Genomic DNA, 15,416 nt, shown 5'->3' with positions numbered 1-15,416 from the left:
AGAAAAAAGGGAAAAATCAGATAAAGAAAGGCACCAAAGGACCTTGGAACTTGTACCAAACCGACCAGAGAGAGAAAGCTGACAGGTAGGACACAGAGAAAGCCAAGTGCACAAACAATAAACAATAGAATATAGGGGAAGGAAGTGGGGTGATTCACTTTAAGGCGGTGTATACTCATATCAAAGCACTAGCATGTGTACGTGTAGGTGTTCACTCTAGGGTCACTATATTATCCACTCTAGGACACTATATTCATCATATAGAGTACAACAGATACCACACACCCCCTTACTAACTCTAAGCTAGCCATAAGTAAGGCACCTTCTTGCTGCCCATCCCAAAGATAAGGCCCTGAGAGGTAGGTCAAGGACAAATAAACAGACGAGACAGAATAAAGCTGCACATAGACACCAGAAAAAAATGATGCTAGGCAGAGATGCATGAGAGCCAATCCAGTTATGGCAAGTTCCGGGTGGGGGAAAAGGGTCCTTGACTGCACTCCACCATAAAAGCAGCCAAGAACAAAGGCCCCAACCAGGAAGAAAGGTCCTCCATCTTTCTAGAGCTCCTTACCTCAATTCCTTCTTATCAGGGTAGCTAGCTATCTTCTCTTTCCTCTTTATAAATCAAGTATCTTCCTTTTGTTAAACTTTGTCCCTCTAATTTTTTATTGGGGCTGAATTTACAATCCTGGGCTACTCAGACAGCAGAGCAGCAGTGCTTGTCCCTGGGATACGACATCTTTGGTTTCCTAACCAGGGTCCAGGCAGGACAGCTTTTTTTCCAGGATTGAGAGGCCTGCTCCTCAGACCCAGAAATCTTGGGCTGAGTCCTTCACATGTTCTGTCTCTGATTTTTTCTTCTGATTCTACCTTTACTTTTAAGGATCCTTGTGATTATTGGGCCTACCCAGATTAAAGATAATGTCCCTATTTTAAACCCACCTAGTCAGCAACTTGAATTCCATTTGCAACCTTAATTTGCCTTTGCCATGTAACCTAACCAATTCACAGATTCCAGGGATTAGGATGTAGATATCTTTGGGTGATTATTATTCTGCCTCTAAATTTTTTTCTACTTTTCTGGTTTTGGTAATTTCTCAAACGACACCTGTGAAGTTGGATGATAATGTCTTTTCTCACTGGGCAGCCTAAAGCACACAGGGAAAGACAATGCCTGTGTGAGGGTTACCAGGGAGAACGGTCAGAGTAAGTCTATCCACTCATTTCCAATGAGCTGAATAATATTTTAAGTGGAAACAAAGCAAGATACAAGAGAGCATGTGTAGTATAGTTACAACTTCATAAAAATTATATTATCTTATGTATGTATAATTATTGTGGAAAGACTGGCAGAAAGTAGATTGAAATGCTAGTAACAGAGCAGGTTTAGGGAACTGGGCCAAAAAAAATCACAGACCATAGTTTTTTCTTTTCTCTTTTTCTATAAAATCAAAGTTTTAGTAATATGACTAGATTATGATTACAAATAGGAAACATGTTAAAAATTAATTGTGTTATATTTGACTTCTTCTCACTCATATTTCCCCAGTCATTCCCCAATATTATCCTTGTCTTAAGTGCTCGTTCACAAGTAACTCTAAAATACAAAAGGAGACAGAATGGCTCTGGGGCGGGAGTTTCTGGAACAAGGAAATAAAAACGACAGCAGGAGGCTGGCTGCGGATGGCTTCTGACTGCTCGGGCTGCTTTGGCTTCGCAGCTCTGGGGCCCCAGCCCTGGGGTTTGTTCTGAGATGAGACGGTGTGCATAGGGCAGCCTGTTCGCCAAGCTTCACCACACGTGTGCTTCCTCTAGCCGGGGACTTGCCCGGGCTGACTGCTGCCTGAGGCTTGCCAGGCCTGCCAATGCAGAGGTGAAAGAGATGCTCACCTGCTGTCCTGTGCGTTACCCCAGAGTTTGTGGGATGGAAGGAGGTGGAGGGGCCTGTGCTTCTTCCCAGAAGAACTGAGGTGCAAGGGCATCAGAGTGCCCAGAGAGGCCAGAAGGGCCTGGGCTGCCAGCTGCAGAGGTGTTCCAGCCTTTGTACACAGAGGTCCACAGAGAGTATCTTAGTCCCTTTCTTCCTCATTGAGACACAATATCCAACACCCGCAAATTAAAGGAGGAGAGGTTTATTTTGGCTCACTTTCAGTCCATAGTCAGCTGCCTGCAGGGAAGGACAGCATGGCACAGGGGCATGGCAGAGAAATAGCCATCCACAGTGTGGCCGTCAGGAAGCAGAGAGAGTAAAGGCAGGCCCGAGGGGGGAGATGGAGCCTTCCAGCCCCTGTGCCCAGGGGCCTGCCCCTTGGGACCAGACCCCGCTTCCTAACTTCGAGTCAGGTATAAGCCCCATAATCCAATCACCTTCCACAAGCCCGATCTCTGTGCTCATGAGGCTTTGGGAGGGACATCATATATGTCATGATGATATTCTAAGCAGGGAGTGGTGGCACACGCTACAATCCCACTCCTTGGGAGGTTGAGCCAGGAAGTCTATGAATTAGAAGTCAGTCTGGGCTACAAAGAAAGAGCCTGACTCAAAAAACTAAACCTAAACAGAAAAGATATTCTATCATTTCCAGCAAAATGAGAGCACTGTTAAGAGAAACAAGTCAGACACAAAAAGACAATTACTACATATTTTCTTTCATACATGGATGCTAAAGAAAGTCCAGAGTTAATGTGAATGTAGAAGAGTGATTACTAGAAGCTGAGGAGTAGAAGAAGGACAGGAAACACAGAGTAAGTTTGTGTGCTCTACAGCACACAGGGCTCACTATTGCTCACAACAACCCATCATATATATTAATATTAGGAATAACTGGAAGAGAGGAGATCCAAGACTCCAAATGCAAAGTAATGGTAAGGAGGCAGAAATGACAGCTACATAATTTGATTGGCAGGCATTGTACACATGTATTGAAATATCATACTGTACTTTATAAATACAGGCAATCATTGTGTGCTCCAAAAAGTTTAAGAACTATTTAAGGAAGTTAGCATTCTAACTATACAAAGTCTCTGACTTATGAACATTTGAATTGAGAACTTTATAGGTGTTTGATCACTATACATTATATATATCATTATATATATATATATATGATATATGTATAATATATCAAATTATCACTCTGTTCTCATAATATGTACATAAAATGATTAGCCAGGCATGATGTTGCATGCCTGTAATCCTAGAACTTTGGGAGGCTGAGGCAGGAGGGTTGCAACTTCTAGCCTAGTCTGGGGAACTTGGGAGTTAGTGAGACCTTGTCTCAAAAATAAAAAATAAAAAAAGCCCAGGGAAGTAGCTCAGTGCCAAGGCCTTGGGGTCAATCCAAGAATCTCAAAAAAAAAAAAGAAAGATTAATTTAAAAAATGCAAGGCCAGGTGTGGTGGCACATGCCTGTAATTCCAGCACTCAGGAGGCTGAGGCAGGAGGATTGCTGTGAGTTCGAGACCAGCCTAGAGTACATAGTGAGTTCCAGGTCAGTCTCAAATACATAGTGAGACCCTGACTCAAAAAGACAAAACAAAACAAACAAACAAACAAAAAGGAGTAGTCATATTCTCTCCCTTAGATTTCTAATGAATTATAGTCTGACTTTCTCACCTTTACCTGGGGTCCCTGGGACATGAATCTGCCTCCTTCGTGAATCTACATTCTCCTGTCAGGCAGTGGCTGTGGCCTCCCTCTGCCACACCCTGGCAACAAATGTATTCTCCCAGTGACTATTTGTCAGGCACTGTTCTGGGTGCCAACTAGTCAGGTCCAGCTCACTAGTTGTCAGCTCTTGTGAATGGAAAGACCTGGTAATGTTTACATTTTGCTGCTGACCACAGTGCCCAGGAGCTGCTCCCACAGAGGTCCTGCTCTCAGGAGGACAGAGCTGGTGTCTCTGGTCCTGCAGTGGGGCTGCCACTGCCAGTGGGCTCTGGCAAAGGCCAGACCTGAGGACAGAGGGCTCAGCCCACGTCCTGTGCAGCTGTGCTTGGAGCCTGGCTTGGCCTCGGCAAATACTGTGGGAGTGGAGGCAGCAGAGCTTCTGCCACTCAGCCGGCCCTTTGCTCTGCAGGTCTCATTTCTGGGACTAGGCAGATGATGTTCTCTCTCTGCCACACAGCTTTGGTTACTGTGTGTTTCCAGATACCGGGGAATAAAGAGAGAACCATAAAGTGTTCTGCATCTTCCAGTTAATACAATGTGGCAAGTCCTAACTCCCGACTCAACTTTTTAGCATCAAACTCTGACCAGCCATATATCACAGACAAAAAAGGTGCCGCAACTAAGATTGCAAACAGTAAAAACTGAGCCCCAGCTCCAATAAGCATGGTCTGCTTGGGTTTGAATCCTGTCTCAATAATTTACCAGCCGTGAGCTGTGAACTCTCTGTAGCTCAGTTCCTTTCTGTCAAATGGGAACCATAAAAGTACATACCTTACATGGAAAATAATGAAGTTGGGCTCTTAAAGTCAAATACAAAAATTAACTCAGAATGAAGTAAAGACCTAAACATAAGAGTTGGCAACTATTTCTTGGATATGACACCAATAGAACAGAAAAGAGACATCGTAAGTTGTACTTCACCAAAATAACAAATTGTGTACCAAAAAGCACCATTAACAGAATACAAAGGTGACCTCTACAATGGGAGATAATACTTGCAAATTTTTATCAGATAAGGGATTAACACCCAGGATATTTAAGAACTACAACTGAACAAGAAAAACCAAACAACCCAATTAAAAAACTAACAAAGGGTTTGAATATATCCCCCGCTAAATACACAAATGGCCGATAAGTACACGAAAAGATGCTCACTGTCATTTATCACTAAAAAATGCAAATCAAACCTCCAATGAGATATTATTTAATACCCCCTAGGGTAGTTTTTATAAAATTAATAGAGGAAAATGCTGAATGTGATGGCATATGCCTGTAACCCTAGCATTCTGGGAGGACGAGGCAGGAGAGTTGCAAGTTTGAACCCATCCAAACTGTCTCAAAATAAAAAATTTAAAAAAGATGGGGATGTAGGTTAGTGTGAAGGACCTATATTTGATTCCCAGTACTGCAAACAAAACAAATAAAAGCAAACAGAAACAAACCCACTGCTGGTAAGAATATGAAGAAATTGGAATGCATAGCAGTATGGTGATTCCTGAAAACATTAAAAATAGAATTGCCGTATTCTCTGCCAATTTCATTTCTGGGTTGATACACAGAAGACGAAGGCAGAAACATGAACAGATATCAGGAGTGGAGGTGCATGAATATTATCTCAACACTCAGGAGGCTGAGGCATGAGGAGCTGTGAGTTCGAGACCAGCCTGGGCTATACACATTGAGTTAGTTCCAGGTCAGTCTCAACTACATAGTGAGACCCTGTCTCAAAACAAAACAAAACAAAAAACCCAAAACAAACAAAGAAGCAAACAAACACAACATGCACAGATATTTGCATACTTGTGTTTATAGGGAAGTATTCATAACAGACAAAATGTGAAAGCAAACCACAGATTCACCCATGGATGAATGGATAAACAAGATGTGGTATACACATACAATCAAATATTATTCTGCTTTAAAAAGGGAGGAAATTCTGAAAATATGGGTCAACCTTGAAGGCAAACAGAGAAGGATAAATGCTTCATGATTCCACTCAGATAAGGTGTTTGGGGCGGTCAAATCAGAGATGCAAAGTGGAAAGGTGTTTATCAGGGATTGGAGCAGGGGAAGCAAAGTGTCAATGTTTAGTGCATACAGAATTTCAGTTTTGTAGAATGAAAAAAATTCTTCTGGAAATGGATGGTGGTGATAGTGATACAAAACAAAATGTGCTTAATATCACTAAATGGGGCACTTAGAATGGTTAAAATGGTAAATTTCATGTTATGTATATTCTATCATAATAAAAAAGCACTTACCTCCTAAAGGTGGTGTGAAGATTTAAATGAATGAATGAGCTAAAATGATTAGAATGGTGACTGGTATAACAGTAAGTTCTAGGTAAGTGTTATCAATGATTATAAACATTCTTCATCTGCTATTTACACAAGGGAACTGATGGGACAAGACCATGAAACCTAGAAAAACAGTCTCCTGTATCATACATATATAATGTACTATGCAAATGTTACCTATAACCAGATTGACTTTAATGAAAATCTTAATTGTTTTCTTAGAACTGTAAAGGGTCAGTTGGAGGAATGAGTTGAAGACTCAGGTCACCCCAACATTTTTGTACTGTGGAGAATCAAACCCATGGCCTTGTGCATGCTGGGTAAGTGTTCTACCACTGAACTATACCGCTGGCCCCAGATCTACTTTTTCCAAGTACTGTTAAAGCTGAAGAGATGCTTGATACCTCTGGGGCATGTGGAGGCTTCAAAATCAGACCCTCTAGGTATCAGGAACAGGGTTTTGGAATCAGTTGTCCGAGATCCATGGCTTAAGTGTGTAATTTTGGGCAAGTTATTTAATGTCAAGTCCCAGATTTTCTCCTATAATATGGAGGTAATGCTAGCCTCCAGCTGAGAGGCTTGTGCGGACTGAATGAAATTATTATAGAGGTAGAACACAGCGTGGAGTAAGTATTCAATAAGTGTTAGCTGTTAGTGATGATACCTTTGAGCTCATAGGCAGGATTGACCACATTTCTCTCTGATCTTTCCTACTTCTAGGTTTATTAACGTCTCTGAAGACAACTGCTCAGGACCTGCTCAATGCAGAGAACCAGGAAAAAGCAGTATAGACACTCTTCCCTTCTTTCACTGCCTTGCTGCCTGTAACACTTTGTGGACAGCTGTGTAGCACTCCTTACTTCTTAGGAAGTAGGACTTGCAAAGGGAATCTTCATCCTCCTGATCTTTGGCTCAAATGGTTATAGGTTATTACTCTTCTTCCTTTTCCATACTGTCTTATTTTGTATCATGTGCCTGTGTTATTTTTAATATGGGAAAATAAGCTTGGTTCAAGTACATATTTCTCACAATTTTTTCTTACTTGATAAAGTGGTAACCTGAAGTTGCCTTCATGGGTTAAATACTGGCTGAAAACAACAATTAAAGAGATAGGGAGGGCAGGGATTTAGCTCAGTGGTTCTGCCGCCTGCAAGGACCCGAGTTCAATCCCTGGTATCAAAAAAAAAAAAAAAAAAAAAAAAAAAAAAAGAGGGCTGGGGATTTAGCTCAGTGGTTACACCACCTACCTCGCAAGTACAAGGACCTGAGTTCAATTCCTGGTACCACCCTCCAAAAAGAGAGTTACATTTCTTGAGTATTAAGGTGTGAGGAGAAATTAGGCAGCATAAGAAGTGTGGATCTATGCTGTAAAATAAGGCTGACAATATTTTTAAGTGTAACCACATTTATAGAGAAAATGGTAGTAGCAATACAACCTAGGTTGAATTCTGTGAGGTTTGTTTATCCTATTTATCCCTCAGAGGAATAGAATTGAATTTTAAAACAACTTATTTTAATACAGTACTTATTCAATGTCTCATTGTTGGAATTGCTATGGTTAGAATGCATCCCCCAAAAGTTCAGGTGTTAGAAACTTAATCTTCAAATTCATATGTTGATAGTATTTGAAGGTGTGGTTTTGGAGAGAGAATTAGGATTAGATGAAGTAATGAGGGTCGGACTTTATAAGAAGAGGGAGGAAAACTTAATCTTGCATGCTTGTCTGTCTTGCTATTTGATGCCCTCTGTCATTTTACAGCACAGCATGAAGCCCTTAATGGGATGCCAAGAAGTAACCAGTGCTATGTTTTTGTACTACCCAGACTCTAGGGCTTCCATTCTTTATAAATTACTCAACCTATTGCATTCAGTTTTAGCACCAGAAAATGGAGTAGACATTTAAAAAATCACCAGGTTTACAAAATTCTAAAGCTATAAGAAATACTCCATAATTTTAAAATGACTTAATATTTTATATTTAATACTATATTTTATGTTTTTATCTTACTATTTTTTAATTTTTTATTTAATGACTTTAATGTTTTTGATGATTTTAGAAAGGCACTTCAGAATTCTGTGCTTCAAGAGCATCATTATGACTATCACTTAGAAACTACCCCAAATTATATTTATTTAGGTTTTATAGTTATTTGACTTCTAAATTAGAAGATGCTGAATACCTGAAAGGTCTAAAGAAGAATTTATTTTGCCTTGGAAGTGCTGAAAAAGATTTCCTTCTATTAAAAAACAAAAACCAAAACAAAACCACAACCAAGGAACATGTCGGTATGTATCTAAAAGTCTGAAAAATTTAATTTCTAGTTTCTTGACATGGAAACTGGGCTGTTGAGAAAGTTAAACTGCAGACATGTTACCACACAAATGCTGGAGACCCACTGGGCTGGAGATGCTGTGAGAGGCTTTAAAACTGAATTGTGTCTGAGTGGGGCCTGTGATGTGGTTTCCTGATTCTCAGTCAGCCAGGACAGAACCTTCTAGAAATAGCAGCACGTACTGCAGAGTCCTCCTCTACCTTTGTTTCTTTCCTCATTTTGGCTTTTACTTTGAGTAGTGTTTTTAACCTGACCTCTGCTATTTGGACAAAGAAACACTGATCCTAAGGAAAACTGTGGTCATTGGTGGGCTCAGTTTGCTGGGTGAGCACTGTACCCTGTACAACATTCCCAGACCTCAGCACAACTGGCTACTTCCTTTTCCTCCCTGTCCTCCAACTGAACCTCCTTCAAAGCCATAGATTTTTAAAAATTTCATTTTGAAAATTCCATGGCTTTAAGAAATAATGTCTTGAAAGAAACATAAATAAACTTAAGATTTATAGTCCCATGACTGATGGTTTAACCCCAGTAAAAATTTGGTGTGTATCTTTCTAAGAATGTTCAATTAATTTTTAAAATTTTGGATTATATTTGTGAAGCCATGAATTTTACACTGCTGCATCTGCAGTTCTGGAGCATTTATTTGCTTGGGTATATAATCTTGAATGAAGAACTCAAACTCTGTGCTTTAGTTTCCTCATCTTTAAAATGGTGTAATGGGCTAGTACCTATGCCATTGTTATCTGAAAGCATAATTGAGTTATACTTGGAAAATACTTAGACCAGTGTCAGGAACATAATAAATACTCAGAAACTGTTAATGAACATTGATGTTTTCATTACCTGTATATAAATACTATTTTGCAACCTGATTTTAAATGTGAATATTGTGAATATTGCTCATATTATTTATGGTTAATACATGACTTTTCACTTGACCCAACATTTATTACATGATTGTGCCATAATTTATTTAACCAGTATACCATTGTGGGACATATATTGTTTCCAGTGTCTTTCATAGTAATAAATAATACTATAGTTAACATTTTATGTAGTATTTGGGTGTATATCTTCTTATTTCTTAGGGCAAGTTCTAAAAATAGAATGCTGGTATCAACCCTCTTTAGGTTTTCTTCTAAAATACTTTCCAGAAATGTCATGTGAATTTGTGCCCCAGTGCATAGGACTATTTCTTCACAACCCTAAAGCCCCAGGTGTATGATTTTGAATTTCTTGAGATCTGTAGTCTTACTAATCAGATGGTACTCTCTACTTTCCAAAGCTCTACTCTACTGTTTGTTTTCTTTCATCCTGAGTCCTTTTAAGTTGCTTCCCCTCTTCTTTTAATCATTGTTTTCTAGTCTTAAATGTCCTGTCACTATTCTGAACCATTTTGGATTTCTTCGCACCATTTCCCTTCTACCTATTTGGAGTTAGACTAGAATATTCTGTATTGCACAAGTGTGAGCTATGAGTCTAATAATGAATACCAGAAGACAGGAACTTTTTACCCCCCACTGAGCCCATATCTAACCAAAACTGAAGCTGTCTCCAAATGGACTTACCTACTTATTATAATTAAGAATATCCCTTTTGCCCAAAGAATGTAGCCATATGAATATGCATCTAGAAACTTAGAAAGTATTTTTACTCTGGACAGTAAGTTACTCTATATAACAATCAGTGCTTAACCAGGAAAATGGAAGCTACTCTGAATATTTAAACACAGAAGAAATTTAATTTAGGGGATGAGTTACACAAGTGATTGACAAGCTCAGAAGCCTAATAGGTACTGAGGCAATGCTGGGATCGATAACAACAGGGAGCTGGCCCCACCCTCAGCTAGAGGGACAAGGGGATGTGTCAATAGACAGAGCTACTCAGAGGGGCCATCTGGGCCTGTTTGTTGGGAGCTGGATCACAGAGGGGATGCAGATGTTTTTTGCTACCCAAGGCAGAATGGGAGAGGGAAAATACCCTGGTTTTCTCTTTGTCCCTCTCCAATCTCCTCCCATTGTCTTCCATTGGCAAAGTCAGCCAGGAGCCTATGGACAGACATGTTTGTGGAATTGTATGTAGCTGTGGTCAACCCCCTTATGACACTGAGCAGAGCAGAGGGGTTTGGAAGGGATCTAAAGGTGAACAAGCCAAGGCCAGGCACAGTGGTCTCTGGAGCCCTTTCAGGTCCACAGATAATATGGCACAGTGTAAGCCATGCTGGCCCAAGGTAGGCAATCCCAGGTTTGAATTCTGGCTCTGTCATTTACTGGCTCTCTGACCTTGGGCAAGTGACATAACCCCTTTGACCTTTAGTTTCCTCATCTATAAAAGGAGTCAAGAAGGTCATATCTCATGGGGTCATTGTGAAGATTAAATGATAGATATAAAAATTACAGTAAGCATTTGACAACAATTGGTTTCCTCTGTCACCTGAGAATTTATTGTTTCAAGACATATACAGTTGGGCATTTATTTGATCAAGGTCATCAAGCCTCTCTATTTTGAAAGAAGGGGAAAGGGCAGAGGCATCTTTCCTTTTGGAAGCTCTACCTAGGGTGGGGATAGGGATAAACTGCCCAATACTAATAATGGGAGATGATCTAAGAAACACTGAAAGTATCATACATAACCAATTCATTCATTCGCAAACATTTCTGGAAATTATTTAGTCATAGTCCATGCCCTGGAAGAGACGTTATTCCATCAGAGATATCAAGTAGCCAGAGATAAATCTCAATGCACAATGCTATGGGAATGTTTACAAAGGAGGGAGGCATAGTGTATCTCTGCCAGGGAATTGGGAGAAGGCTTTAGTAAAGAGATTGCTATTTGAGATGTGTTTTGAGGGATAGGCAGGAGTTAGTCAGCTGTAGAAATGTATGTAAGAATATAGAGTCATTAATAGGCCTGGGGTTGGAAAGCTAGTCACATAGCAGATGTGTTTTAGGGTGCTATGATTGAAATGGTGGTAAGCACAAGTGGGAGGTGTGGCTAAACGTAGAAGAGAAAGACACTGTGTGAAGGGCCTGGTATCAGAATCTGATGGTTTTATTAGTCAGCAGAGATTTTTAAATTAGGGACTAATCCACCATCTCTAATCTCGAATTTGGTAAAGTAACACATCTTCATCAGTCAAAGGGCTGATGGATAGGCTGGGGATTTAGCTCAGCAGCACCGCACCTGCCTCAAAAGCACAAGGTCCTGAATTCGATCCCCCTACCAGAAAACAAACAAAAAGCAAAACAAAACAAAGGGTGATGGATGTAGTTATATGTAACAGGGGCCATGGGTGCATCTCACAAGAATTGGAGAGTATGAATCAGAAAATACACAAAGATTTTCCCTTATTATTAAATACAAAGTGGAAAAAGTCATTAACTTGTCCTGCAGGCACTGCAGGGCTGAAAGTAAATATTTAAAATGTTCTCCTTCTCATTTCCACAGAGCCAAAAACATCAGAGGTGGGATGATGATGCTTGTGGTGTTGAGATAGGATTTCAAGGATTCTGATGAAATGTCTGTCTGGATGTTGAAAAGGACTTTGTGTTGCTGTAATTGCAAGGAAAACACAAAATGTTGATAACGGACCTTGCATGCTTTTAGAGCCCTTTCGCGTATATTATCTCACATCAGCCTCATGGCAATCTAATGTGTCAAATGGGGTTGAGGAGATGAACAAATGGAGGCCTGAGGGGTTCATACCTTCCTTAGGGTGCAAGAAGTTATACCCAAAGCTACAACTGGATTTATGGACACATAGGCCAGGGCCTTTCCCAAAACTGGGGTAACTGCTCTGCCTACCTCTTTTCTTCCGTAGGCCAGGATGGCTTCTTTGAGGTCTTGAAGGGTGTGTAGCTCAAGATCCAGCCTCTTCTTGTGACCCAGGGCCTGATAGGGGGCTTTTCTCCTCTCTCTGGGAGTCCATGCTGGGACAGCCAGCCCTTCTGAGTACAGGATCAGGGCACCCTTCCTGGTGCTGAACGTCTTAGGAAGAAAGAGGCTCCAGGAATGTTGGTTGGCATTGTCTTCTTCCTGAGGTCTGCTGACCAGGACATAGTCTTCTGGGGACTTCCAGTTCAGATAATCCTGCAACAGAAGGAAACTACCTAATGGAGCCACTATGGAAGACCTTGCTACAGAGAATACTTCTCAGGCAGTGTTTGGAACCTTTTCTTGTTACAGATTTTCTTTGAATTGTTCATGTGGAATTCTGAAATTCAATTGTTTACTTTAGCAACTGGCTTTTTTCTTCACATCTCAAGATTAGTGAGAAGCCAGAGCATGGTTCTCTATTATTCCATGCAACTTTCAGGAGAATCATTCAGGTCTGGAGGCTTATGTAGGGTACAGTGTAGGTTACAAGCCAGTTAAAGTTTCTGGGTATGCAAGCAAGTAGTCAGAATTGTCAAGGGCAGCAGATAACTTTGAAATCGGATCTGGACTAGTTGGGAGTTTAAATAGGAGAAAACCATTCCAACCCACTAGCACTTCAACTGTACAAGGGGAGAATTCTAAACATTCCAGATGCTGTGTAACATGACCTAATTTGGCTATTTAGGAGCCTATAAAGTAGTTAGATATCTTGTAAGAAAATACCATTGGCCATAGAGGCCCTTTGAAATTTTATATGTCTTTTAACACAGCAGAGGTCAAATTTCAGAACAATGAAAATCTCTGTATGGCCCAAAAATGTGAAAGTACCCTCAGTGGATTTCTTATTCCTGGCAGGATTCAAGAAATAAAATTCCAGTACAATAAGGGAATTTTGCCACCTCTTTAAAATCTAAAGTGAAATTTTTTTTGGCCTATATTGAATATGAATCCCCTGAGTTGAATTCCAGAAAGTTCAAAGAAGCCATTGAATTTGCAAGAACACACACAGCATTTCACCACAGAGCTGGATTTCTAAAAGCCAAATGACCGTTAGATTGCCTAGAACCCAGGTGGGGATTCTGGTTGTGAAATAAACCATCCAAATTCCAGACCATCTGGATTTTCCTTCAGCCTGAAGCAAAGGAGGCTGTAAGTGTGGGTGCAAGAGAAGGAAGACGGATGCTGTTGCAGTACTGAGGTGTTGAGATAATTACATTATTATCTTGAAGGAGAGAAAACCTCCCCTCATCATCTCACTAACACTGCCCACCAGACACACCCAAGTGGAAAGATAGAGAGCATTCCTTCCCACTATGAAAATATGCCTTTTTTTGAGTTTAAGACTCACCTCTGGTTCAAAATAGACTTCCAAATTCTGTTTGTTCTGGACCAACTTCCCGTGCCCCCGGCTCAGGAGAGAGAGGGTGAACATGTTTCCTCTCTGACCACCCCTTCTCAAGGGCAGTTCGTCTTAGTCTTGAAGGCTGAAAACTGGTCACACCTCAAGATTTCCAAAACTCCACAGAAGCCCAAGAAGACCACAAACACTGGGCCTTTTATTAAATACATTTCCCCCTCTTACAGCAGCTGCTAGTAACAACCAGCCACACAGTTTAGACAGTGTACATCTTTGTGGAGAGGAAAACAAACTGCGTACCCAGACACCTCGAGCCACTGACTGTCTATGCTCTGAGCAGCCTCCCTCAGCGTTTGCCTAAGCCCTTGTTGTCCCTCTGTCCTGGTTGCTCTGTTACTGCGCCACCCGCCCAGTGCCTTTACAGCTCTGGGCCTCAGAACCATCCTCCTCATTGGGAGTCCAGGTTGTTTCCTGGTTGCTATGGCAGCACAGTGAAATGAAGTTCCTAACCCCAGCAAGCACAGCACAAACTTCCCAGAGCAACAGTGCTGTTCACCAGCCTGGCAGAGGGTGTGTGTGTGTGGGGGGGGCTGCTAGACACTGCAGGCTGAGATCGAAAGTCCAGGTTCCAGGGTGGTTGCATTTTTTCTACGGTACAGTGATCTTGCTTTTAGTATCTTCCTCTTTCTCCTGACATGTGAGTCTATCACTGTGAACTAACCATTAACCAACTCGGAGTCATCTCAGTCACCTACAGCCACCTGTGACGTATTCCTTGGCTGTGCCCCAGGATCCTTTGAACAGCACACAGGCTTCAATAGACTCTAGGGCTCCCAGTTTCCTTTGAGCACCTGGTTCTCAACTGTGTATCTCCTGTCACCAACAGGGGGAACTTTGGAAATGTGGGTGGGCATTTTGGTTGTCACAACTCCTGCTGGCCTCTGGAGTACACAGTGCTCTGCAGTGTGGGAGACTGTCCTGGCTGAAGAATTAAATATGAGTCCCCTGAGTTGAATTCCAGAAAGTTCAAGGAAGACATTGAAATGGCAAGAACACATACAGCACCCACCAGAACGTCAGCAGCACTGCTTTTGAGAAATACTGCCCTTGGGCCAGGGATTTAGCTCTCCAAAGTGCAAGGACCCAAGTTTGATCCCCAGTACCACCCCCACCCCCAAAAAAGAGAGAGAGAGAGAAATCCTGCCCTGGCCTGGGCTGCTTGATTCCCCTTGAGCTAACACTGTGAGGAGCCTGAGAGAGGAGTGCCATGAACAAAAAGACCCCTTGCTTGTGATCTAGGTCTCTGCTTTGGCTTGAAAAAGCAAGCTGCCCTGTTATCTGTGAGCTTGTGAGAGTGCTTCCTATAGGGTTGAACGGAGAAACACAACAGGCTATAACTCCACTCACCTTTCAGGTCTTCAACCAGCAAGCACCGCCCCCCTCCACACTGCCCCAGGCAGTGGAACTTCCTTGAGGATGATTTAGAGGACTTGCTGTGAAATGAGTATGGGTTTGCCAGGGGGCATCAAGGCAGTGAAGGTAGACGCTCAGAACTGAATGTAGTCAAAACCCAAAAGACATAACACTTATATTACTAGAGTTCCTATTAAAAAAAAAAAAAGGCCTAACAAGTATTGGCGAGGACGTGGAAAAATTAGAACCCCTGTATACTGTTGGTGGAAATGTTAAATATGGTAGTCTGTGCAGAAAATGGAATAGCAGTCCCCCTGAATTAATTAACATGATCTAATACCTCCATTTCTGAGTGTATGCCCCGAAACAGTGAAAACGTCTCAGACATGTGTATACTCCATGTTCAGAGTAGTATTCATAAAAGTAAAAATGTGGCAGCAAACCAAGTGTCCACTGATGGACGG

The 15,416-nt window shown here is 41.5% G+C and overlaps 1 protein-coding gene across 1 annotated transcript in view; it reads right to left on the bottom strand.

Annotated features, from left to right (window-relative positions):
- Kiaa2012 (KIAA2012 ortholog) overlaps positions 1-13,995 on the bottom strand; it is a 119,052-nt gene extending 105,057 nt beyond the window's left edge. The window contains exons 1-2 of the mRNA XM_033764539.1: positions 13,531-13,995; positions 12,111-12,395 (exon numbers count right to left, since the gene is read on the bottom strand). Coding sequence (XP_033620430.1) covers positions 12,111-12,395; positions 13,531-13,614 — 369 coding nt within the window. The 5' untranslated portion in view covers positions 13,615-13,995. The remainder of the gene's footprint in view (positions 1-12,110; positions 12,396-13,530) is intronic.
- Between the last annotated feature and the right edge of the window lie 1,421 nt (positions 13,996-15,416).

Source organism: Fukomys damarensis, unplaced genomic scaffold, assembly GCF_012274545.1.
Source record: "Fukomys damarensis isolate Sample0158 unplaced genomic scaffold, DMR_v1.0_HiC HiC_scaffold_16, whole genome shotgun sequence".
NCBI classification, from domain to species: Eukaryota; Metazoa; Chordata; class Mammalia; order Rodentia; family Bathyergidae; genus Fukomys; species Fukomys damarensis.
This window is presented reverse-complemented; position numbering and strand designations above follow the sequence as displayed.